General features: G+C 39.6%; 1 protein-coding gene across 1 annotated transcript in view; it reads left to right on the forward strand.

The window, feature by feature from the left end:
* Nucleotides 1–22,478, forward strand: part of LOC140122230 (transient receptor potential cation channel subfamily V member 5-like) — a 32,612-nt gene extending 10,134 nt beyond the window's left edge. Inside the window, exons 4-15 of the mRNA XM_072142870.1 lie at nt 1,183–1,323; nt 4,507–4,608; nt 7,050–7,222; nt 11,429–11,575; nt 14,900–15,106; nt 15,216–15,302; nt 15,423–15,499; nt 17,228–17,393; nt 19,503–19,569; nt 20,429–20,694; nt 20,909–21,018; nt 22,315–22,478. Of these exons, the coding sequence (XP_071998971.1) occupies nt 1,183–1,323; nt 4,507–4,608; nt 7,050–7,222; nt 11,429–11,575; nt 14,900–15,106; nt 15,216–15,302; nt 15,423–15,499; nt 17,228–17,393; nt 19,503–19,569; nt 20,429–20,694; nt 20,909–21,018; nt 22,315–22,459 (1,688 nt within the window). The 3' untranslated portion in view covers nt 22,460–22,478. The remainder of the gene's footprint in view (nt 1–1,182; nt 1,324–4,506; nt 4,609–7,049; nt 7,223–11,428; nt 11,576–14,899; nt 15,107–15,215; nt 15,303–15,422; nt 15,500–17,227; nt 17,394–19,502; nt 19,570–20,428; nt 20,695–20,908; nt 21,019–22,314) is intronic.
* The last annotated feature ends 2,265 nt before the right edge of the window (nt 22,479–24,743 follow it).

Raw genomic sequence — 24,743 nt, forward strand, 5'->3', positions numbered from 1 at the left:
ATTATTATAATTTTATCATTAATTTTTCAGAAAAAACACTCAGCACAGTGTGCTGCTGGGGATGCGTGATTCAGCTCAGGTTGATTAGTTATGTCTTGGCTGTTCAGTGTGCTCTGTGTGTAATGTGGATCCAGCTTTCTCAAGGTCCTGATTTTTATACTTTGTTTTTTCAGCAAAATCACTCAACACAGGGATTAAACAAGATATGATTCTGCATCAGTGTAGCTACGGCATTCTCAAGGTATGTTTGCTTCATAATGCATCAAATTTCAGGTTTCCTTTAATTGTCCATTATCAGGACAATTAGAATTTGTGGAAACTGAAAACCTATAAATCCACTAGAATTACAGTAAGTATGTTCTTTTCACATTTGTGTTCAAAATGTTCTTCAGGATTTTGGAGCAATGGCAACAAACAGATTACCGATATAAAAAAAGTGATTATCTTTAGACAAACTTATTAAGGAGAACTCTGACTATGAAGCTGGTTCCACTTGGCTCTATGTAAGAATAAGTTCTTTGACTGCAACGTAGGGCTATCTACCATAAGAGGGATTCCATTGATACAGCCATAAGAAATTGCGACAAATTAGTCAAATAGGCTTTGTACAGGGTGTATAATTATCTATAAGCATAAGTATTGATAGTGGGATGTTCCCTGTAATTACTTTTCTGAATGGATTCTACATGGATTACTAGGCCCAAGAACTGTCCTGACCTGGAGAAAGCAATATGCTCCATACAAAATACTCTGTAGAACTCTTTTCCGCTTTTTGGCTTCTTTGCAGTGTATAATTCCCATAATTCCATGTAAATCAACTATAATAAGGAACTGGCTGACAGTTCTTTTCGGTATAGTAAGAAGTATTTTATAAAATAGCCATTTTTTTTGCCTTGTCAGAAAACCGGCTATGAAATGGAGGGATATTATTAAAACATTCATAAAGAGGTTTTCTCCATAAAATAAATAATTTCACTGCTCCAAGTTCTCTTTATAGTAACATTAATATAATTGCATTCTATATCATGTTATGAATTATCTTGATTCATTATATATGTATATATATCATGTCAAGTAAAGTACTACCTGAGTGCTCCCTGTACTTCCCTTAATAACACATATGGTAGGAAATAGCCCCTCATTATCCATGTGATTTATGGAGTCATTATTTCTGCTTATCAGGTGAAACCGCTCTTCATATAGCAATTCTAAAACAGGATCTAGACATTGTTCGTTTGCTATTGGAAAATGGAGCCGATGTCAGTAATTCCAGAGCCACCTGTACCTGCATTGTGCCAGGCAATGTATGTCTCTGCTACTTTGGTAAGAGAATATCGAATCATATGTATTATAAAAAAATTTTATTAAAAAGGGTAAAGAATAACAGAAGGACAGTAGGGAAATTATCCGATGAATAGGGAAAATAGTCCCACAAGTAATAAAATAATGTTCAGCACTACAGATGAGCAGAAAGCTACCTTGGCATGGGAGGTAGGTTTACCCAATTCAATAACAGATAATGGCATAGAGTAGCTAATGTATAGTGCAAAAAAAAGGAAAATTTAGAGCAGCACAGCAACTCCGGTGGGTGCACAGTCCGTAAGTCCCCAGGCAGGGGGACTGTAATATAAAGTTAGGAAGAGGCAGCACTCCAAAGATAGTTTCAAAAAAGTGGGGTGTCTTTATTCTATAAGCGACGTTTCAGCTCCTTACGAGCCTTTTTCAAGCATGGTGAGAGGTGGCCGGCACTCACCATGCTTGAAAAAGGCTTGTAATGAGCTGAAACGTCGCTTATGGAATAAAGACACCCCACTTTTTTGAAACTATCTTTGGAGTGCTGCCTCTTCCTAACTTTAATGTATAGTGCAGATACAGAACACAGAGACAGGCAATGAGAAGGAGTACGAACAATGGGAGGGTTAGGTAAGAGACTATGTAAGTCACCCAAGGGTGAAAGAGCCCAATTATTTTGTCTCATGTCATTCTACTCTAGTATCCAGGAGTAAAAGGGAGAAAGGTGAAGCAGATTTTCAGATCTCCCTGCCAAAGTTCAATTTTCCGCCTGTAACAAGAAAAGAAACCAATATTAAAGGGAACCTATCATCAGAAATTGGCCTACTTAACCACTACCAGTATGTTGTGATGCAGATTAACACTGTCCAGCTGATGTTTCTTTCATGGTCCAGTGTAGTGACTTCATCCAGAAAATCTAATTTGAAGTGACATGTAAAATTGTTTGTATAAAGTCAAGGATGCGGAGAGCTCAGCACTGAAGTCAAGCTCTCCCCATCTCAGAATGATGGAAATCTGGTTAGTGATGCATTTGGATGCAGGACCATCAATTACAGTGAATAGGGCATTCTACGGTGAGGAAAGCCTGACTTCAGTGTAAAACTCTCCGCCTCCTTGACTTTATACAACCAATATACATCTCACTTCAAAGTTAATTTTCTTGATGATGCCACTGCACAGTGAGTCAGGGAATACACATGATCTAGAATGTGTTCAGCTGCTTGAGGACATGCTGCTAGTGGTTATTTCTGCTGACAGGTTCCCTTTAAGAGGTTACCCCGGAATTGTGGGGATCATTGACTGATATGCGGCGTGCCAACACCTGCCCTTCGTATTGATCATCCATTCATCACTTGCTTCTTTTTCCTAAAGCAATTCTTCTGGCACTTTTTCACAAAAAATATTTGGAAAGAGTATGTCATCTATACTGTGGGTACAACATGTTTTTGAAGTAAAAGGGAATATTCATATACTTTATACGATATAATGGACCCTATGGGTGCTTTCCTCCAAGGCTCAGGCTACCCGAGCTTTTTCATAGTCACTCTTCTATATTCATTGACTTTGAAGGTAATTTTAGTTATAGGTAAACAGATGAGATTCTAGAAAGGGCATTTCATACTCTACCTGAGGCTTCTGCTAGTTTAATTGTGTAAAATCTGGTGAGAGTCCCTTAAACTTACATACAACTTACCCTGCATATAGAAGACTATAGAATATTTAATACAATCATGATTTCTGTGATAAGATGCATATAAATGATCATCCTTTCCCATACTGAGAAGTGTCACCAACCTGTTCTTTGAATGTACTTGAGGTGACCATAATAAAACTGTTCAAAGTCTTCTCTCTATTGGGAAAAATGACTTTGGCAATCGGGTCTCATTTTTCAGCCACCATAAATATTCATACAAATGTGCCTTCTGTCTCTTCTGCATTTGTGCCAAGTTCATGAGTTGCATTTAGTCAGTAAAAGTGTGCAATAATTCCTGCCATTTAGATATACTTAGATGGCTGCTACGTGGATCCTCGGCAATCAGCTCCCACGTTACTTGTCCAAATGATTGTTCATTAGTGTGTAGACTGCACTTCATCATTGTGCCATTTACCGCTCTGTCTCAAGCCCTTGCTACAATTCACATCTAGGTGTCATTCTCTCTGCTGTGACAGAAGGATGGTCAAAGTTATGTCTATGACAGGATGAATGCCAAATGCAATTTACTGTTTCTGTTTCCAAGCTGTGATTTTGTATCAATGGGATGGTTACAATAAAAGCTAAACTGATTATATATTTCAAGCAACAGACTGCCATATGACTTACATCTGTGCTGGACATGCTTAGTCCCCTGGGCTGAAGAATGGGTCACCTTGGAAAGTGTTTCTGTCTAAAAAGTCCATAGAAATTAAGTTTCTGAAAATATTCAGCTCACCAGAAATAGAAAGTAACTTGAAAAAAATAACAATTCATTTGGGGGGATTTATTGGAGTCACAATTCCAGGTGCACAGCTTGGAACTGTGACTATTTTCCCCATGCCCCACCTCCACGCTAAGTCGGCATGGCATAGATCTGCCCCACTGCTCACCGGCCGCTGGATATATCAGGAGGCTGAAGCCTCACATCCCTATTGTCAGGGGTATCAAGGCTTTTACACCGATAATCTGCTGCACAGGCAAGAATTGTGCCTATTTTCCCCTTACGCCCCCATGTGAAAGAGTCGCGTCTGACTTTGGCACAATTCTCATACGTGGTTCTTATTTAACCGGTATATGATGTTAACCTTGCTGTGCCAGATTTATCAGAGGCCCCGCCCTTCTGATAAAGCCGGTGGGTGGCAGTTGTACACCAGATCTGGCCTCCCTAGCATTTCACTATAGCCTGTGCACAAGCTAGAGCCTTAACACGTGTAGGCATAGGCTACAACAGAATTCTATGCCTAACCAGACCTGGCATACAACTGCCTTGGTGTAACAGCGCTGCCGCCCACCAGATTTGTTAGAAGGTCCGAGCCTCCTAATAAATTTGTCAAACCAAAGGGAAGGGGGCAAGGTTAAAATCATAATAAATGTGCCCCATTGTGTCTATAATGGTATATTGTAATGAAACTATATTTCTAAATTCTGATAGATAAACGATCTGATATAGTTGTGATTCATGTATATTCACTGTACTGCGTGTTGTATATATAACGCTATAAAGTTCTTTACTTCAACAGGAGAATATCCATTATCATTTGCAGCATGCACAGGAAATGAAGAAATCACAAAACTTCTGATTGTGAAGTATGGAGCACCTGTTACCGCTCAAGACTCACTCGGTACATTTCATGGTTTTTATTTCATTTCTCAAAATACTGTGATTCTGCTCTAGGCTGACCAGTGTCATACAACAGAAAGTCACAGACCAATTACATAACTGGAAACATTTCTGTGACTATTCTACAACTTCCTCTCAAAAAAGCAGCCTTACTTAAGGACTACTTAAGGACACCCGACTTACAGACAACCCCTAGTTAAAGACTGACCTCTCTGCCCACTGTAACCTCTGGTGAAACTCTCTGAATGCTTTTCTATAGTCCCAGGGTGTAAGGTGTCTGTAATGAAGCTTTATTGATAATCCTTGGTCCCATTATAGCAAAAATTTTGAAACTCCAATTGTCACTGGGGCAAAAAATTTTTTGTCTACAATTATAAAATATACAGTTTTGACTTACATACAAATTCAACTTAAGAACAACCGTATGGAACCTATCCTGTTCGTAACCCGGGGACCCCCTGTATATATATATATATATATATATATATATATATATATATATACATTACCAGTAAACTGTAACAACCAGGACAATTGATATGAATGACCTACTCTATTAACAGTTTAGCCCCTCTGAGCCGTCTTAAAATGGCTGTGGCAATTATTTTTTTATCTAATCTACAGGATTAGGTGGGTGGGGAAGTAATTTTAAATAAAGCTGTTCTGAAAGCACTGGCCAGTCAAAATGCACCAAAGTACCAGTCCATGATTTACAAAAATCTCATTTCAATATAAATAAAATTAAATAAAAATTTCTTTGCATTTAGGTCATAGTTTTTCTAAAGAAAGTTATGCTTATGATTAGTGATGAGTGGACCAAAACCTGCATGTTTGTCTCCAAGCTCTAACTTCAGCAAGAATTTTGCGGTTTGTGTTCGATTCAACCTCAACTATTAATACCCATGATCAGTGCTGGCCCCGATCATAAGTGTTAAAGAACAGCTGTAAAGTATAAAAACATTTGCCTAACTCTGCACCAAGCTAATGTAAGCAATTCTCTATTTTACTCTCAGCCATTTGCCTGCTAGCAGGGGTTTCACCTTGTCGCCCTGGCTGCCTTTGCTTGGTTGGTTGCCATGGGAATCCATATCTAGACTCTGGAGAGGAGGGTAGATCTTGTTGGAAGGGGCATTAGAGGAGGTGCACGCTCCTGAGAATATCAGTCCTGACTATCTGGGCAGCATGTAAAAAACTTAAGTGATGTCAGAACCATGTAACCATATTTCCCTAGGAATGGTATGTAGCAGCAATGTTTGAAAGTTTGAATGCAGCAGAGTTGTGTATGTATAAAAGTGTGAAGGCAGCACAAATAAAGACAGAGATAAAGCTCCTTATCAATTATAAGGAATTGGCATCAGATCCTGTACACACAGCACAGTATATATATATATACAGTGAAAGGGTGGTCTGCAGATAGGGGTCAGCTTCTATATAGTATAATGGCCAAAAAATTTAAAAATCAGTGATTGAATAAAAAAATATTCTTTTAGGAAGGGGTCCTCTCAAAGAGGTGGTCTTCTGGAGAGGTTTCATCACGTGTGTATTATATATATATTTATACACTGTGCCATGTATTTATGTTTTTACTCTTGTGGAGGTGTTTTATAGTGTAGTTGGACATGTGTTAATATATATTTTTCTTTGTGGTATAGATTACCGTATGATGCAGAGCTCCGGTGCCCTGTGCTGTCGGCTCTGTGTTTTCCCTACCTTGCTCTACACTAGTTCACTGTACAAGCGGGTAACACTGATTAAGTGTCCTGATTGGCTAAGCTTGAGCGTGATTGTGCATGTTCATGTGAATGTCCTCGGTGCTCTGGCCTACTTTAGAAAATGCTTAGAGAATTTTACAGATAGACTTGTATATCTATCAGCCCAATATCTTAGGATATAAAGAGGCCAGAAGCATGCTATAGTTATCACTAGAATTGTTGTCAAAATCTACATTATTTTATTTTGCCATGTACAACGCTTGTTAAGGGCTTGTTTTCTATGAGACAAATATTGCTTCTTATTGGTAGTATTTAATTTTCCATGCCATGTACTGGGAAGCGGGAAGAAAAATTTGTTTGCAGCACAAGAATCTGATAACTGCTAAAAATCCTGGGAGTCTTATCTTGAGTAGAACATGTATCCTAATGATAGACAGTGAATTTACAATATAAATGCCCTGTTTGCTGTTTTCCTTCTATTCCTTGTCAATGTTTCATCATACTTAAAAAAAAGAAAACTAGATAAGTTTAGGATCCCTTGTCCTAGATTTCCTTATTACCATGTTTATCTATGGCAGAGGGATTTGCTGCTTTGAGTTTTCCATCTGCAGCACTTTCTAGTACATTCATGTCAGTAGATAAATTACTAAAGCATGATGATTGTTATTGTATTCTCCATAGAGAGAAATAAATGTGGTCTTATTTTTACATCTGAACTCTTCTGTTCCAGGGAACACTGTGCTTCATACCCTGGTCCTGCAGCAGAATAAAGCGATGGCCTGTCACATGTACGACTTGATCCTAGACCTTGTGCCTCTTAAGGATTCTCAGTGTGCAGAGCATCTAGAAAATAATGATGGCTTTACTCCATTAAAGTTGGCAGCCAACGAGGGAAACATCGAAGTTAGTCACTAAACTCTTCAATTATTCATCTGATCTGCTATCCTGACTATAAGTATTGGCTGTCTTCCTACTTTGTTAACTTTCTGAAATCCCATTTTCTTGTGAGACCATAAATAATGCAGTGTTCCGCCACATATGGGAGATGTGTGCAAGATGTTTGGTAGGAAAACGATTTTGCCACTTAAGAGTCTTTAAAAATATTCATTTATAATTTAAAATCCATCATCTTTCCTTTCTGAAATTTAATGAATAATATGTAGAAAAGGTATTTAATGTACTTCCAAGTCTTCTCCCTAAGTGACCATACATGAAAGTATCTTATCGGCTCATGGAACATTGCCAGCGGCCAATACAAGTCATTGTAACGGTGAAGTGTTCGCGCTCATGACACTTTCACATTGTCAAGTGCCCTCCTACCAGTGTAAGTGCCGCTATGTGATTTTTACATGGCTGTACAATTTCTAACTTGTACAGACCTGTATTCAGGCGTTGGTGTCACCCAAAAGAGAACACATTACATGGCATCATTTTTATGGGTTATTTAGTCACTACACAGCTTATAGGGATGCTAAATGACAATTTCTATAATTTTCAAAATACCAGCCCAAAAATATCTCAATATTGGCTAAGACTAGAATATTTGGTACATGGTATGGTAAGTCCAAATTTTTAACTTTCATTCACATTTTGTATATAATATTATGTCAAATAGAACAGAGGACATTGTTTTTTGTAAAATTTTATGAAGCTCTTCTCTGTATCAGATGTACACCGGTGCATAGTACAGTATGAAGCGATGGACTTCTATACACAACTTATAACTTATAATGAGAGGAGGGAGAGTTAAAGGGGTTTTCCCATGAAAGAAATGCAACATCCCCCACCGGGGCCTAGCCTTTTCTTGGGGCCTGGAGACAGCAGGGGCCCGCAGTACCTGAGTGGCTGGCGGTTGCGACCTAGGCACGCTAGTGTCACGGTGCTTGATATGGGGATCCAGAGGGCTGTCCTACAACCTGGTAGGTCTCCAGCAGGGTGGTGTTGGCAAGAAATGATGAGGAAGAGGCTACTATAGCGGTTCTCCCTGGGGCAACCCGGTGGGGTCAGGAGTATGAGTCCCTGTGTAGTAGATAGGGTGCCCGTGATGGTGACAGCCATAGTAGCAGGGACCAGACGAAGGCAGACATTGAACGAAAATAACTTACAGTTCTTTATTGGAAACGACAGGAACAGTAGCAACGTGCCTTAACAGAATGGTAGGATGCTGGAGATGCAGTTGGAGGGAGCCACAGGATGGATCATCAGCCTGGATGCAATTGGGCAGGCTGGAAGATAGCTGTGTCCTAGTAGGATGCTTCAGCTTGTCCTGGGTTGCTTCAGATATCACCTTTGGAGGTAGGATGATACCTCTTTCCTCTCACTGTCTAACTCATTACACTCAGGCAGGGAGCTGGGCTCTCCTGCTCTGGTCTGGTGTGCTAGCTGCACTGACTCTTCAGAGTCTCTACTCTGATCTGAGAGAGTGAACTCTCTCCTCACACTGGACTCTCTTCTGAGAGAGAACTCTTCTTCTGCCCTCTAAAAGTTTCCTGACCAGGGGTTTTGTTACTCCCACTGGTCAGGTGGTGGCTACTCCTCCAATTACATCTCAGCTCACAGAAACAGAGTATAACACATGTGATTGGTTGCTGGAATTGCATCACAGAAAACAATTAACTCCTGCCTTACCAGGCAGGCTCTACCTCTGCAGTGCTCATCTGTGTTATGTAGTTGTTATGTAGTGACATGCTGTGGGGTTGATCAGACCCTACATAGGCTGCAAGCTACATGGTGGGACGTATTCGCAACAACTCATATGCCTTGCATCGGCGAGGGTGTTGCAGAAAGTTCTCAAATTTTAATCCCCTAGTGATGTTTACACGATAAAGATCATTTTTAACCCCCTTACTTTACAATTTTACTTAGTTTTCTGTTTTAGCTATTACTCGGTGATGGTCAGTGTGAAATTCCAGAGTGTGGGTGGGGACTCTCTAAGCAGACACTTCATGATTCCTCTGTGCTATGAGATGCTGTGTGCTGAAAATGTGCTTAGATTATCATGGTACAGGTTTATCTACACTTTTATGTAGCTTCTGAACATTCACTAGTATCTGACACATAGAAAAAGAGAGATGAGACAGATCAGGGATGGTGAGATCCATGAGATGTATATTATATACAATGACACTCTTAGCTCTGCTATATCTGAGCTATAACAAACACTGTCAGGTCTGCTATATGCATCCCTCCCCTGCTATATAGATCTTATTTGTCTGTAGCTTATAGATTTAGTCCCCTTACCATGCTGCTTGCTGGCAGAAAATGCTCATGTGAGCGTCTGTGTCTGAGCTGGTCTTGGGGACCGCTGCAGAGACCCTGCAGGGAGCAGACAGGAGAAAATGTTTATGAGAAGAATCTACCCTGCCCGACCCTAGTCAGAAAACGATTGAGGGTTGGATCTGGGGGCAACCAAAATTGTATACACCACGACTGATAGAGACAGGTTGGAATTATATCTGTGAAATGCTGTATTTTTGTTAATAAAAGTGAATTAGAGAATGTGTTATTTTGTTATCCTGGCTATATTTAATAATCTTGTCTTCTTGGGAATACCCTTAAAGGAGCCTTTTTTTTCTACACTTGCTACAATTTTGCAATATTATGTGGTTCAAAAGTTACCAACAAAGATATTCTCCAGTGATTCTCACGCAGGTTTATAAGGATTAGATTCCACACCTTCAGCTCTATGTTCAGCACCATGGACAACACATTGAACACATGGGCCCACAGTTAATAAAAACAGTGCAGTCTGTACTATGTTTGTTTGCGGAGCGTGCAGAGTACGCCAGTTTCACGATTTGTGACGCCCGTTCTTCATGAATCGGGCCCTCCCAGTGCTGCCTTGGTGCACCTTTAACATGGCATGTGCAACACAATTCCATGGACTTTGCATGATAAATGTGTTGCACAGTCTGACTGAGCACCAGAACGCCCCTTTCAGTGCAGAAATTTGCGTTGCATAAATAATAGTGGAGCTGTGCGACAAAAGGGTCACACAAATGTGTCATGGACACTTCTTAAATACATGTGCAAGCTGTTTGCACTGAAAAGAATGCGCAAAATTTGACAGAATTAAATTTGAGTCATAAAGTACCTATGTATCACAGGGAACATTCCTGGTTGTTGTTGTAACTTGCTATGTTGATAGCTACCTAAGTCCCTAATTATGGTAATTTTAGTCTTTTTTGCTATTCCACATGACTGCCTTCCCATTTGAAAAACTTGCTCTTGATCTAATATGTAGGTCTTCAAGATGGTGGTCATGTTCTGGACATAGCCCAAAAGACAGGCCAGCTCACCTATTACATTCTGTGATATTTAGATATGCCATATTCACTTTCATTTCTGGAATAAAAGGTCCAGAGACTTTTGACTCATCTTGTAGATCCTCCCCTTCTTTTTCTTTTTTTCTTCTGACGCTTTTTCCATTCTGTCATTATAGAGTTAACTTTGTTAACTTCGTCATATTTGTCACATTTTGCTTCAAAAATAGCAAAAGTTTTGGCCCATGTAGTTGTGTTCTCCACTTTTCCCTCCATGCGAGCTACACATTACTCCCTCCTCACATTAGTGCCAGCCTAATGGTTGGGGGGTGCACAGGGTGGTTCTATGGGTTATGGATCCCTGTCATGAGGGCAATATAACTTATGTAGTTCAGTGCATGTCTTAGGTGATTCCGGTAAATTGTGGTTAACAACATATTTACTGGGTGGAATTGTCTTATATGGATCTATTCGTAAAAACCAATTGTGTTCATCCATTTAGTATATCAGCAATGGTAAAGGTATTAAGGAAACCTGTCACTAGGATTCTGATTTCTACCTAGTGACAGGTTCTGATAGCCTGTGCTATGCTGGCTCCATGCCAGCAGCATGTGGTGGGTCCCATGGTGGAGGGGGTGCTGCAGCCTGTCCCCCCCCCCCAGGACTCACCCCCACTGCAGTCAGAGAACCAGGTAATGTAAATGAAACTATTATATACTACTTCTTTGTCAGAAGACTGATAAAGGAAAATTTTAAATCAGCATCGCATACTTCATTAGAAGGTGTCATCAGCTAAAAAATCTGGTGACAGATTTGCTTTATCTGCTTATTAAAATTTCTATTTCAGATGTTCAGCTATCTTGTCAAGCGGCAAAAGAAGGTGTATTGGACAATTGGGACGATATCATACAGCATATATGATTTGACAAATATTGATACATGGATGACTCAAAAATCAGTTTTGGATATTATAACATCCAGTCAAAAGCCTCAGGTAAAGCATTACGTGTTTGGTTACATTTGTATTATATTTATTGTATAACTATATCATACACTGCTTTACATACTAGAAATAGTGCCAGTTGTTCCACCCCCTGCTGCAGGCATACCTGGAGATGAGGTTTTGTAAAAGGTGAAGGCTATGCTGGGAGTTGTAGTTTTGCAATATGTGACAAGTCACGGTTTATGGCCAGTGCAAGTAATATTAGTCTTTGTGACCTGTTCCAATTTTGTATATTTTACTCTGTTTAGGACTCTTACTCTGAAATGAGAGTCATTTTTCCATCACCCACTAATATCATCGCATTAGTTCCAAGGACTCGGTACACTTTAATTTTGCTCTCTATTATCCCTTTATTGCCTCATACTTTTACCAGCTACCAAGAGAAATGAACATGTGCTCTTTGCAAGTAATCTCATTCCATTATTTTCTGCGAATGCCCTTTATTGGCCATTTTTCACCTGCTCCATGTTGACTTAAATGCTCAGTGCCTGCAATTCATGGCAATCGTGTTTCTCTTCACACCTAATTGATGTTTTCATTTTTCGAGTACCTGTACTGTATGAGCTGCATAGGATTAAAATACTTTCTTGTAAGAGGATTAGCTATAGTAGAAGTCTTCTAAAGAGCCACGCTTTATGCATATTTTCTTTTACTAGTTCCTAAGACACCATTAAGTAAAGGATCCGAAATTCTCAGAAGGCGCAGAGAGCACAGAAGCGCACATCATAAATATTTATTTTTTTAAACTGAAGTAAAACAGTTTGTGTCATCAATTATTCCTAGCTAAAAGCCATGCTAATAATATCCAGATGAATTAAATATGAATTTTAATATGGCTCCAAAAAAATGCAATTAACTAGTTCATAGTTGGAGGAAAGTGCAATACACTGCCGCTTACAGCGGAGGGACAGTCTGACTGTTCTGCCTAATTTCCTGTAACCTTGGTCCATTTATGCTCATTATTTCTTTTTAATGAGTTCACGATTTACAACTCATTGTGGGAGATCTATAACTGTTGAAATTAAAATTGTGCAGATATGTAAATTGTGCCATTTTGCGTTGGTATGCCACTATTGGTCAAGAGCATAGAAGGTCACAAAGAATTCAGCATGACCCGAGGATTGTAGATAATGATGAGATAATTACAGGTAGACAGGTTTTCAATTTAAAACAATAAAATGTTTAGGCTATGGGAGTGAATCTCTAAACTTAAAACTTTTATTTTTTTTATACTACATTATTTTTTTTCAACTGTAAAAACCATATTGACGTCCTGAAGACACCAATACAGATAAAAAATAATAAAACTTTATTTATATGCTGCAATCATATTCAGCAGCGCTTTACAGACCATGGACTACATGTAGAAAAAAACTAAATTTGCCAGATTACAGAGCATTAACAATGAGCTCACAAGAGCTTACAATCTATGAGGAGGATGGGGTAACAGTGCCTGTTGAAAAGTGAAGCAATTCTTTATAAGGGATAAAAAACAAAAATAAATAATGCTGCATGAGAAGTCACCAGCCACTATCTGCAAGTATATGTACTGAATATATAGTGCATATCTGTATTGAAAAATAACATAGGCAGGGAGAGTAAACAATGTAGATGAGTTAAAAGAGAGTCAAAGTTTTATGCAATTAGGCAAGGTGATAGACCTGCCAGAAGAGAAGTCTTAGGACACGTTTGAAGCTTTGGTAGTAGTCCAAAGTAGATCATTCCAGAAAATGGGATCAGCTTGGGAGAAGCCATGATGGTAGATTTGGATTAAAGTAGAGAATAATCTTAGATTATTGCTGGAAGATCAAAGAACACAGGTAGTGAGATAGATCGAGAAGAGGTAACATGGTGCAGCATTGTGCAGAGCTTTGTGGATGAGAGTGATTTGTTTGAATTAATTTACAATTTTGATGAACAAAGAGTGCAGCACTTGTTCTCAAGCAATTCCGTATGTGAACATACCCTGCCATAAAGGGAATATGAGGCTAATTGATCAATCTTACAATTTATCATGCAGTTTACATACTCTAGATGATTCCATTCAATTGTAGCAAATGAGCACTGGTTGCCATGCTATTAATATTTATCATGAACAGATTATCTTTGCATGTAAATGAGCCTTTAACTTTAGTTGAATTACTATGTAAATCAGGCATTTTCACCGTCTAGATGTTTATTAAGTGACAGGTCACTTAAGTTAGGTAAATGGTCTTTATCTCATCTATTTTCGCCTAATAACAGTAAAGCACTAAGGATGCATCCACACGTCCCTATGACCAGAAGTGTACCATCTCACCCCTCCCCTCTCAATAGGGAGCTGAAAGACTACGCCGCAAAGCTGGACAGAACTAGGGTTAGCTTTATCTTTTGCAGTCCAGCTGCCCAGCACAGACAAGCACAATACATGTCAATGGCGGCACAGAGAGAGCTCACCGCCGCCATCTGTAGTTTGGATTGAAGTATATTGCATCGACCCCCGGCCTCTGCATAGTGTATGCTCATGGAGGTTCCCAGTGATATAATGTTCCATAAAAGGACAATTACTGTGGGAAACACCCTAAACATCCCACTTTCTGGGGTGAGGGGTGGAACAGGATAATGTATCCCTCTGTATGAGCATATTTTCTAACCCTCCAATGTTAGGATGTGAGAAATTTGCCCAGGATATCCCTACAACAGAGGACTAAAAACAAGATGTATATGTAACCTTAAAGGGACTCTATTGTAGGTTTTATGAATTATGCTCTTTTGGGTGATTTGCCTTTGGTTTTCTAGTACTTCAAACCATGCTTTTACACCCCATCAGGCTTGTGATTCTGTGAGCTACAGAGCTAAAGATATAGGCAGATATAGAAATAGGAGGGAACTGGATCTTTAGCTGCAGCTTGCATTTGCAACTATTTTTTTAAATGCCTCTATATCTAGTCCTGTAGCTTACATTACCACAAGCCTGATTCAATCTGAAAGATGAGATGTTTATCTTTAAAATGCAACCACAAACATCTGTCTAGGTACTAAAGGACCAAAATTAGGAACTGGAGTTATATTGCCCCTAGAGCCTCTAAGATTGACCCGTCTCAGCCAAAAAATAACTCTTCTGCTTTTATTTTCACATGTGTTTGGAGGAAATTTTTATAGGTACATCAGTGATATTTCACATTAAAAAGGGAATTCTAGGAAGAACATTTCATAGCCTATCTGAGTGTGCTGGTATTTTAATGGGGTAAAATCTGGTGACAGCGTTTTGGTTCATTGTAGATAAAGTTCCTGTTCTGACACTGAATGCTGTATATGCATTTGCATTCCCTTCAGGTACGTAAACTTGTAGATGTTACACCAGTCAAAGAACTTCTTAGTCAGAAGTGGAAGTCATTTGGCTACAAGAGTTTTCTAGTGTGGATGCTCAGCTATGTCGCATACATGGTGATATTCACAACCGTCACCCTCTTTCGACCTTTGAAGCCCTTGGCACCTGGAGAAGGGGATAATATCACTGTGATGAAACAAAAGGATATATTCGTAAGTTGTTAAAGGTTTTCTTGATCTAATTATCACCAATTATAAGTAAAATTACTTGGTGTAATACAGGCCTTTTACATAGAACACAATGTATTTCATGTTCTTTAAGGAATCCTATGAAAGTACAGAAGACTTTGCGAGGCTGGCGGGGGAGATAATTACAATCTTTGGAGCTATCTTCATTCTTGTCAGCGAGGTATACAATACTTGGAACTTTTGTACATTGGCTATAGATAGCAGCATGAATCTAGAGAAGTAAGAGATGTCATCAAGGTCCCGTGAAACTTCATTTCATGTTTATCTTTTATTTATTCAGATCCCATTGATTATTAAACTCGGACCAAAAAAATATATTGGAAACGCATCAACTGGTGGCCCTTTCTCCTTACTAATGTACGGTAACCCAATACTCAGGTTTTACCAAATGGTTTGTGGAAATAAAAAACATCTTATGGAAAGTTTATTACAGATGAATCAATAGTTAGTAGCACACGTAGTGTAAGTAAAGCCATCACTATAGGACACCATCACTAAAGAAGGAATTGCCTTTTGCCAGAGGCAGAACATTTTCAGCTGCTTCCAATATACAATTCTTAAAGGAGTTGTCCAGGTATACAAGTTTTTCTAAATATGGCTGGGGGGTTTCAAAATAATCTCCTGTTATGTGAATGTGCCATCGGTCACTAACTAACACTAACTCTGCCTCAAACTATCGTTGCAGCAGGTAGGCGGCTGTGGTCAGGACAACAACACCGTCCTCAGTATACAGTCAGAGACAAGCAGTGGCTTAATGCAGGCACAGAGAGAGTAAATATTAGCTCATTATTGTTTTTAAAGTACCCCCAATCATATATGGAAGACTTTGTATACCAGGACAACCCCTTTAATGGATGCATTTAACAGATATGCTATAAACAGGTCCATGCTATTTCCTACGCCTGATAGGAAACCAGTGGGGACTTGCTCTAAAATATGTGACTTCTGGTCTTGTCTTCTGGTTCTGTTCTTACCAGCTCCGGTGCTCCCGCGGTCCCTGAGAGCCGGGCCCCTGCTCTGACAACTACAGTACTAGTAAAGGAGATAGGTGGGCTTGCTTGGCCACCCAGAAGTTGTTGGAATGGAGCTCCAAACAGGGCCACGGCTCCAACGGACTATGGCGCAGGGCACCGGGAGCACTGGAGCAGGTGATAAAAGCTTTATTTTTTAAAATCGCCCTCCCAAGCCAGCTATTAAAGTTGAACAGCCCCTTTAATGTTTTCTAGACAAAAGCATACCCTGTATTAGATTACTAGACATTAGACTTTAGTGAAGGCTGAATATTGTGCTTCTGTGGCGGCTAGAGATTTGCTATCTCCATTTTTCTTATTTTTTTCGTTCCACCACTATAATTCTGTTACTGAACTCGTATTCACAGAAGGTATAGTGGGAGCTTTTCTCTGTGAACGGCGTTGCAATGTCGTTATGCTGTGCCAACTACCCAATGTGTTTTCTGCATAGCTCACTGCGGTGCCAGCTTTACATAGAAAAGAAACATGTTTTATTCTGATCATCAAGGAGCATTATGGTTTTCCAAGCAAAGCGAGCAATGTTTATCATCTCCCATATGCACAGGATTACCCATTCTGCTCTGCACATTCAAAGCAATGAAATGGAAATGCACACAACCCCTTTGTCTTTCCGTAGAATCGAAACTATTAACCCTAATAAAGAACGCAGTGTCTGCCAGGATCCGCAATCCATTTGATTACTATGTTAATCCAAAGTAACACATCTACTTTTGCTTATAAATATGTCGGAGTGACAATCTGCCTGGCACACTGTCATTGTGGCAAGTTCTGTCTGTGCAGCTTAATAGACTCCAAATTGACAGCCCGAATTATGAATAGGCAGCCTGGGGGTTGCACTGGTAACATAAAGCTCTTTAGGCCTCTGCCTATTAGATTAATTTGTTTCCATCAGTTTTGATTCATTTATATGGCAGTCCTGATGTTGCAGCATACAGCGAACAATTCAGAAAGCAAATCAGAAATAGATCAAGTACATAAATCTTCTGTCAATGGCTTTATGTGATTTCTGCAGCATCATCTACCTGCCCACTAACTAAGATAGTGTTTTCCATAGGGTGGGATATTCGCTGCTAATTTTCTTGGCAGCTATATTGAGAGCTCTGGGACATGAAGGAGAAGCAATTCCACTTTCTCTGGCTTTAATAATTGGATGGTGCAATTCAATCTACTTTGCCAGAGGATTTAAAATGCTGGGCCAATTTTCAATAATGATTCAGAAGGTAAGAAGCCTGCAGATGTAATGGAAACAGAGCAAAAAATAACCGGCATGACAGTAGTTTTACTGCTAATAAACTAAGGGAATTTTCAAAACAGTACATTATATATGACTGTATAACCAAGGCTCAATTAACTAGTACTCAAAGGGTCACTCTTCACTTAAGGATAAGAGCAATAGGTCCTTAAAGGAAATCTACCATTTGATTTTATGCATTATGAACCAAATATACCTTGAGAATGCTGTAGCTACACTGATGCAGAAACATATCTTGTTTAATCCCTGAACTGAGGGGTTTTGCTGAAAAAACAATTATAAAATTATGATAATGAGGATCTGTTATTATGCACTGCTTCAGCATTGTCCTGCCCAACATAAGCTGGTAATATGTAATCACTGTGTTGTCACTGAAATGCAGAAGTAATCAATCGCTGCACCATCCCCCAGCCACTGTATATGAGTCATCCAGCTCAGGTTGATTAGTCCTGTCTGGATAGTTCAGGCAACTCCTGTTTATGTAGAAGTAATGAGTTTCTTTATGGTAGCCTGCCTGCACTCAGCTTTCCCGAGGTCCTGAATTTTATAATTGTATAAATGGTAGATTTCCTTTAAATAGAATCACTGAATTTTTGTATATTTTTTATCTTTGTGAAAATGCATAATTGTGTGTTTAAAACTGTAGAAAAATCTATCCTGTTTAGTTTACATGGATACCTATAAGTAGCTCCTTACTGTCCCAGGCCAAACAAAGTACAGAAAAGGTCAGTAATTTTTCTAAAAACACTGCATGAATAAATAGTACAAGTGACTACAAGCAGGGGTGCCCCAGTCATGAGGCGAGTTGAGCCTCTTGCCTTGGACAGCACCACCTGCAGCAAGGTGGGGGCAGCATCAGGGGTGCAGTCACATGTTACAAAGCAGGTCCTGACACTTAAAAATGCTGTCTCTTCACACCCACTGTCAGTACGGGTGTAAAACACTGCATGGAGAACCCACTTAGTTTTTTTAAAAAAATGTATATATTTCTACTGCATGTGATAGAGTGGGTGCCATTCTATAGCTCGTTTCAGGCAGCAGAGAGTTTAGGTTCACTCTGGACTACAAGAAACATGTAATATATTTGATCAAAGTGCCTCTTTCTCACAATCCCTCCCTCTGTCCTTATTTTCTTTTTACTCTCATAGCTCAGCTGAATTCCATTTTGCAAGCAAGATGGACAGAAGTTTGCTGAGGTGTCAGATCAAATGGGAGGTTTTTACACGTGTGGGGGAATCCCAACAGCTCGGTCTATACATAAGAGCACAGAGAAGGCTGATTTATACTGTACACATATAGCGATTACAAGTCAGATCTTCAGAAGGTATTATAGCCTTCCTGTACACACACTGGACTACTGATTTACAAGGTAGACACTCTGGATCTACTACTGGCTCTGCTCTGCTACTAGGATTAGTGGGATAAAATAACAATTTCTACTAAAGGCTATAATGTGCTTTATGTACACAACATGTAGCCTGCATCAGGAACGCGTCACAGTCCATGTGAAACAAATATATAGTTGCAAGAGACATTTTAATGTCTGCGGCTATTTTTGGGAGGTCGTTGCTCCCCATCATGTCATCAGGGACCGACAGCCCTCCCAAAAATGGTGGTACACAGCTTCACAGGCAGGTTAGTTCCAGTGGATATGGCAGCAGTAGTTTAAATCCTGCTGACGATTTTGCCAATGGCATTTAAACAGTTAACACCTACAATCGGTGCCAGCACCCGGACTTGAACAGGAAGTTAAAATTCGGCTTCAACCACATTTTAACGCGTCTGCTCATCTCTATACCAAAACTTTTCTAAGTTCAGTGTTTTTTGGTTTTTACAGCACCCCAAGGCCACATTTTGGAAAGCTCAGACAACCCCTTTGAGACTACAAGTAGATACATAAAAGATAAATAAAATTTTTGTATTTTATTATTTGGGATTAGAGGTAAAGACCACTATCTTTAAGTGTACCACCAATGTAATGCCCTAAAACACGCCTTTTCCTTAGTCATCTACTGAGAATAACTCTTTATTGAAGTTAACTGGCAAAGTCTTACATTTCGCATCTTCTTCCTTGCAGATAATCTTTTCGGATCTTCTGTGTTGGTTCTGCTTAGTGTTCATTATTATAATCGGATTTAGCTCTGGTAAGGGATGACTGCTTTTACATATTATTTCTATGCAAAAGTTTGATATTATTTCCTTGCCAATTTTTTTACTTGGTAAAAAAAGGCAAACAAATTAACTCTTTGTAATCTACTGCATTTCTGCATTGCTAGCTAATAAAATTGCGGTTTAATTTGGTCATGATAATGGAAAAACTCTTATATATGTTAGCGAAACACTAATTATACTAAACATACGAAATAAGCATCCGCAATACCTGGAAAAAAGTACAGAACGTGAATCTCTGGGGCTCATTTACTAAGGGTCAATTGAGTGCATTTTCTTCGGGTTTCCGACAATATCCGTTTTGCGCCACATTTAACAGAGGATTTTGGTGCCGGCTTGCACGCGACACAAATCGGGGGGCGGGCCGTCGGACAACCCGATGGATTCGGACTACGGGCGAGATTTAACATATCGAATTGTGTCGCAATGCACTTACAAGCACCGGGTAGAAGAAGGTGAACTAAGGCGGACCTCGGCGGGGAATCAACGGATGCAGGAACTCGGGCGTACGAGCCTCATGAATCGCACCGGATTTCATCTGCGTCAGACCATCTGAATTGGGGATCGCGACAAGACCAGGTAAGTAAATTTGCCCCTCTGTGTTGTTTGTAACACATTTAATACAGCGGCTCAAGAGAATTCTGTTGCATGCTGTATGTTAAAGGTGCAACAAAAAAAGTTGGTGCACCCTTCCCAAGAAGTGGGAGATAATTGAAGACTGTGCACCAGTATTCAATAATCTGCCGCACCCTGCACATTCATGTGGCAAACTGTAGTAAGTGATAAATCAGACCCACTGTGTCCCATTTTCAACTCTAAATTTTTACTCCACAGCTTTTTATGTAATGTACCAGATATTGCCACCTGAGGCTAACCCCTTTCCGAATGACTTTTCCATGACCTTGTATTCTTCTATTGAGATGATGATGGGACTGACTGACTTGCAGATTCCTCAAGATACATCGTTCCCTCTGTTCTATATTGCTTACTCAGTGTACATGATTTTTGTGTACCTTCTGTTGTTAAACATGCTCATCGCAATGATGGAAAACACGTACTGGCGAGTAGCACAAGAAAGACAAGAATTATGGAAAATACAGGTATGTGGACCCCAAACTCCAACATACACTATGGCAAATCTAAAACCCTTTTCTTCTTAACATTTTAATAATGAAAAATCTGGACTACATGAAAAATTGTGAAGTTGTTTCTCCACTCTATTACCAATAATCACTAATAACCAATATAACGATAAATACTAATAAGTATAATTATAAGATAATTCCATAAATTCTGATCTATTTAAAATTTTAGGTTGCTGCAACCATTCTGCTGATAGAACGCCGTGCTCCTCGATTTCTGAAAGTAAGGACTGGAATACCGGGTAGCTCCTTGGGTTTAGATGATGAAAAATGGTATATCGGGTAAGAATTGCTTAAATGCTATATTATAATGTATATACCGTCTTTCCCTGAAAATGAGACTTATATTATTTTTTGCTCCTAAAGAGGCAGTAGGTCTTATTTTCAGGGGATGTCTTATTTTTCAATGAACAAAAAAAAACAACAACTTTTCCAACATCCAAACCCTGAATGTCATGCTGAATTTCTCCATTTTCCATAGTGTCTCCATATCTATTGGAATCATTGGCCTCAATCTCTCAATAGCACTTTCCTTAAATCAGCCCTTCTTGTCCGATGATTTCTTTGCCCATGTCACAACTTCTTGCAATATGTAAATATATATATATATATATATATATATATATATATATATATATATTATATATATAATCCTTACTGTATTCTATTCCTCCAGCAAGACAGACAGAAGTTTACTGAGGTGTGCATTTAGATGAAGGCTCTATGCAGAGGTCATGGAGGAAGAGTGAGTCACAGCAGCTAGGTTTACAGCTGGCAGCTAATATAGTACTGAAAATCACAAATATCGGCAGGGGGAGGTTTGTACAAGCCGAGCTTCGGAGCTTGTTGTAGCCTGTCAATGCCTGTGCCAGCTAACCCTTTTCAGGTTACACAGTGGGGCACATTTACTAAGGTTCCGCGGACCGCATTTCCGTCGGGTTTTCAGACTATTTCCCTTTTGCAACGCAATTCACAGGGGTTTTTGGCGCACACGATTGGATTTTGGTGCATCGGCGCCGGCTTTCATGCGACACAAATCAGGGGCGTAGCCGTTGAACGATCCGACTGATTCGGACTAAGCGCAGGATTTAAAATTCAAATTGCGTCGCAATACCAAGCACATACATGCACCGGGAAGAAGATGGTGAACTCCGGCGGACCTGATCGGGGAAGCGACACATGCAGGATCTTGGGCGCACGATCTTTGGGAATTGTAGCAGCTGTGCAGGATTGTTGCACAACGCACCTCGGGGATCGCGCAGGGACAGGTAAGTAAATGTGCCCCAGTATGTCTGGCCCCAGTCATCTGGCAGTATAGAATTACAAAGAGCCAGAGCCTCGTAGCATATACAGTGGGATGAGCATCATGATATGCCAGCACCTCCATTATGCCTGTGGAGAGGTAAACTGCTGGATTATCAGTTATATAGGGATCAGAACCAATATTATACATACACTGATGATGGTGGAAACGTTAGGTATACTTGAAGTATCATTTACAGTGCAATACAGTTGTAATAGGATGCTTTATTACAATTTATTACTTATTTCCTTGTATGATTTTCTTTTTCATTTTAGGGTTGAAGAAATTTTAGATGAGAATATGGCCGAAGGAATGAAAGTATCAATGTATAAAAAGTCCAAGTTATGCTGGGATAAAATCAGAAGAAATATTTCACTGATTATAAGCATGAATGATAGCCTAGAAATAACTGTGTTATAAACCACTTGGAGCAATAGCATATTTTGCTATGTGTAAACACTGGGGTGTGTGTTATGGGACTTCAGAACATACTCAGGGGACAGGACAATCTTTACAGATTTTGCTACACAGTACAAATGTATTGTCATTCTGCTAATTGTTCTTCACTTATACAATATTTATTGTTTGTTTATCATGGCAAATTATACACATGAAAAATGATGAACTTTAACCCCTTAAGGACGCAGGGTTTTTCGGCTGATTTCTCGCTCTCCAACTTCAAAAATCCATAACTTTTTCATTTTTACGTGTACAGACCTGTGTGAGGGCTTATTTTGTGCGTAACAAATTTTACTTTCCCGTGATGTTATTTATTTTAACATGCCGTGTACTGCGAAGCTGAAAAAAAATTCCAAATGTGGAAAAATTGAAAAAAAAACGCATGTGCGTCACGTTCTTGTGGGCTCAGTTTTTACGACTTTCACTCTTCGCTCCAAATAACATTCCTACTTTATTCTTTGGTTCGGTGCGATCGCGGTGATACCAAATTTATATAGGTATTATTGTGTTTTAATACATTTTCAAAAATTAAACGAATGTGTACAAAAAAGAAAAAAAATTTTTTGCCATCTTCTGACGCTAATAACTTTTTCATACTTTGGCGCACGGAGATGTGTGAGGGGTCATTTTTTGCGAAATGAGGCGACGTTTTCATTGCTACCATTTTGAGGTCTGTGCGACATTTTGATCATTTTTTATTTCATTTTTTATGTTATGTAAAAAGGTGTAAAAGTCGCATTTCGAACATTTGGGCGCCATTTCCCGCCTCGGAGGTCACCGCCGGCCGTAACCGTTTTTATATTTTGATAGATCGGGCATTTTGGGACGCGGCAATACCTAATATGTCTGTGATTTTTACTGTTTGTTATGTTTTATATCCGTTCTAGGGAAAGGGGGGTGATTTGAACTTTTAATATTTTATAAATTTTTTTTATTTTTTAAACTTTTTTTTTTCTTTTTTTTTTCACTATTTTTTAGACCATCTAGGGTACATTAACCCTAGATGGTCAGATCGCTCCTACCATATACTGCAATACTACAGTATTGCAATATATGGCGTTTTTGCAGGTCTTACATTACAATGAGCCACTGGCTCATTGTAACGAACCTGCATAAACCATGTAGTTTCGACGTTCGGGGGCGTGGCGATCGAAAAAAAGATGGCGGCGCCCGCGCGCCGCCGTGTTTTAAACGCCGCCCGCGACTTTGCGGGCGGCGTTTAGAGGGTTAATAGCCGCGATCGGTGCAAGCACCGACCGCGGTTATTAGCAGTGGGGGTTTTGTGCAAAATGCAAAAACCCCCACCTCTGTATGAAGAGGACTCAGCCCGTGAGCCCTCTTCATACATCCCTTATACCTCTGCGCCGTAGAGCTACGGCGCAGAGCGTTAAGGGGTTAAGGAGTTTTCACGCCAAACAAGTTAGGCAATATCCGCAGGATAAGGCCTAACTTGCTGACATCAAGAGAATGGGGTTCTTATGGGGTTTAAAATACCTCAGTCTGACCCCTCGTCACTCTCCAATATGAATGAAGCAGACAGCCATGTCCATTCTGCTCCATTAATCTCTATGGAGCTGATGGAGACCTAATCAGACCACCCCGTTCTCATGGTCTGTGGGAGTCTCATCACTTAGACCCCCACCGATCAGCAAGTTAGGCCCTATCCTGTGGATAGGACCTAAATTATTTGGTGGGAAAACCCCTTTAAGAGTCGATGTGATTAATTAATGCATTAATTCTGGTTGGCTTGAGGGAGCACAATGTTAACGTTGAACAATGATAACACTCTGTGATGGAATTACAAGCACATGTTTTATATCTATAAATGCTGGAACTCAAAATAATATCCTCCATCTTTCCGTAGAAAGCAACGGGAAAATCAGGCACAAGCACTGCGCCAAACCAAAATAAACAGACACATCTCTTTCTCACTTATAATTAGCAATCATTAAAGGGGATTTCCAATAAAAACTTTTGATATTCTATCCATAGGCTTCGTTTCCATGATGAACTGAAAACACATCTGGGAATCACCCCAACTAATGCATAAACCGTGTTCTGCTGTATTTTCATTTGTAAAAATGTACATGCACGATTTAGTATCAAATTTACCATATAGAAACTCACCCTGACAGCCCTTTCCCAATAACCCTGCAATGGCCTATAACTTTTAGCGATTTGTGACCCCTGTGTACTCATTAGTCAAGTTTTCTCTTTCAGCATCCATAGACAGTATACAGTGACA

This window comes from Engystomops pustulosus, chromosome 3, assembly GCF_040894005.1.
Source record: "Engystomops pustulosus chromosome 3, aEngPut4.maternal, whole genome shotgun sequence".
NCBI lineage: Eukaryota > Metazoa > Chordata > Amphibia > Anura > Leptodactylidae > Engystomops > Engystomops pustulosus.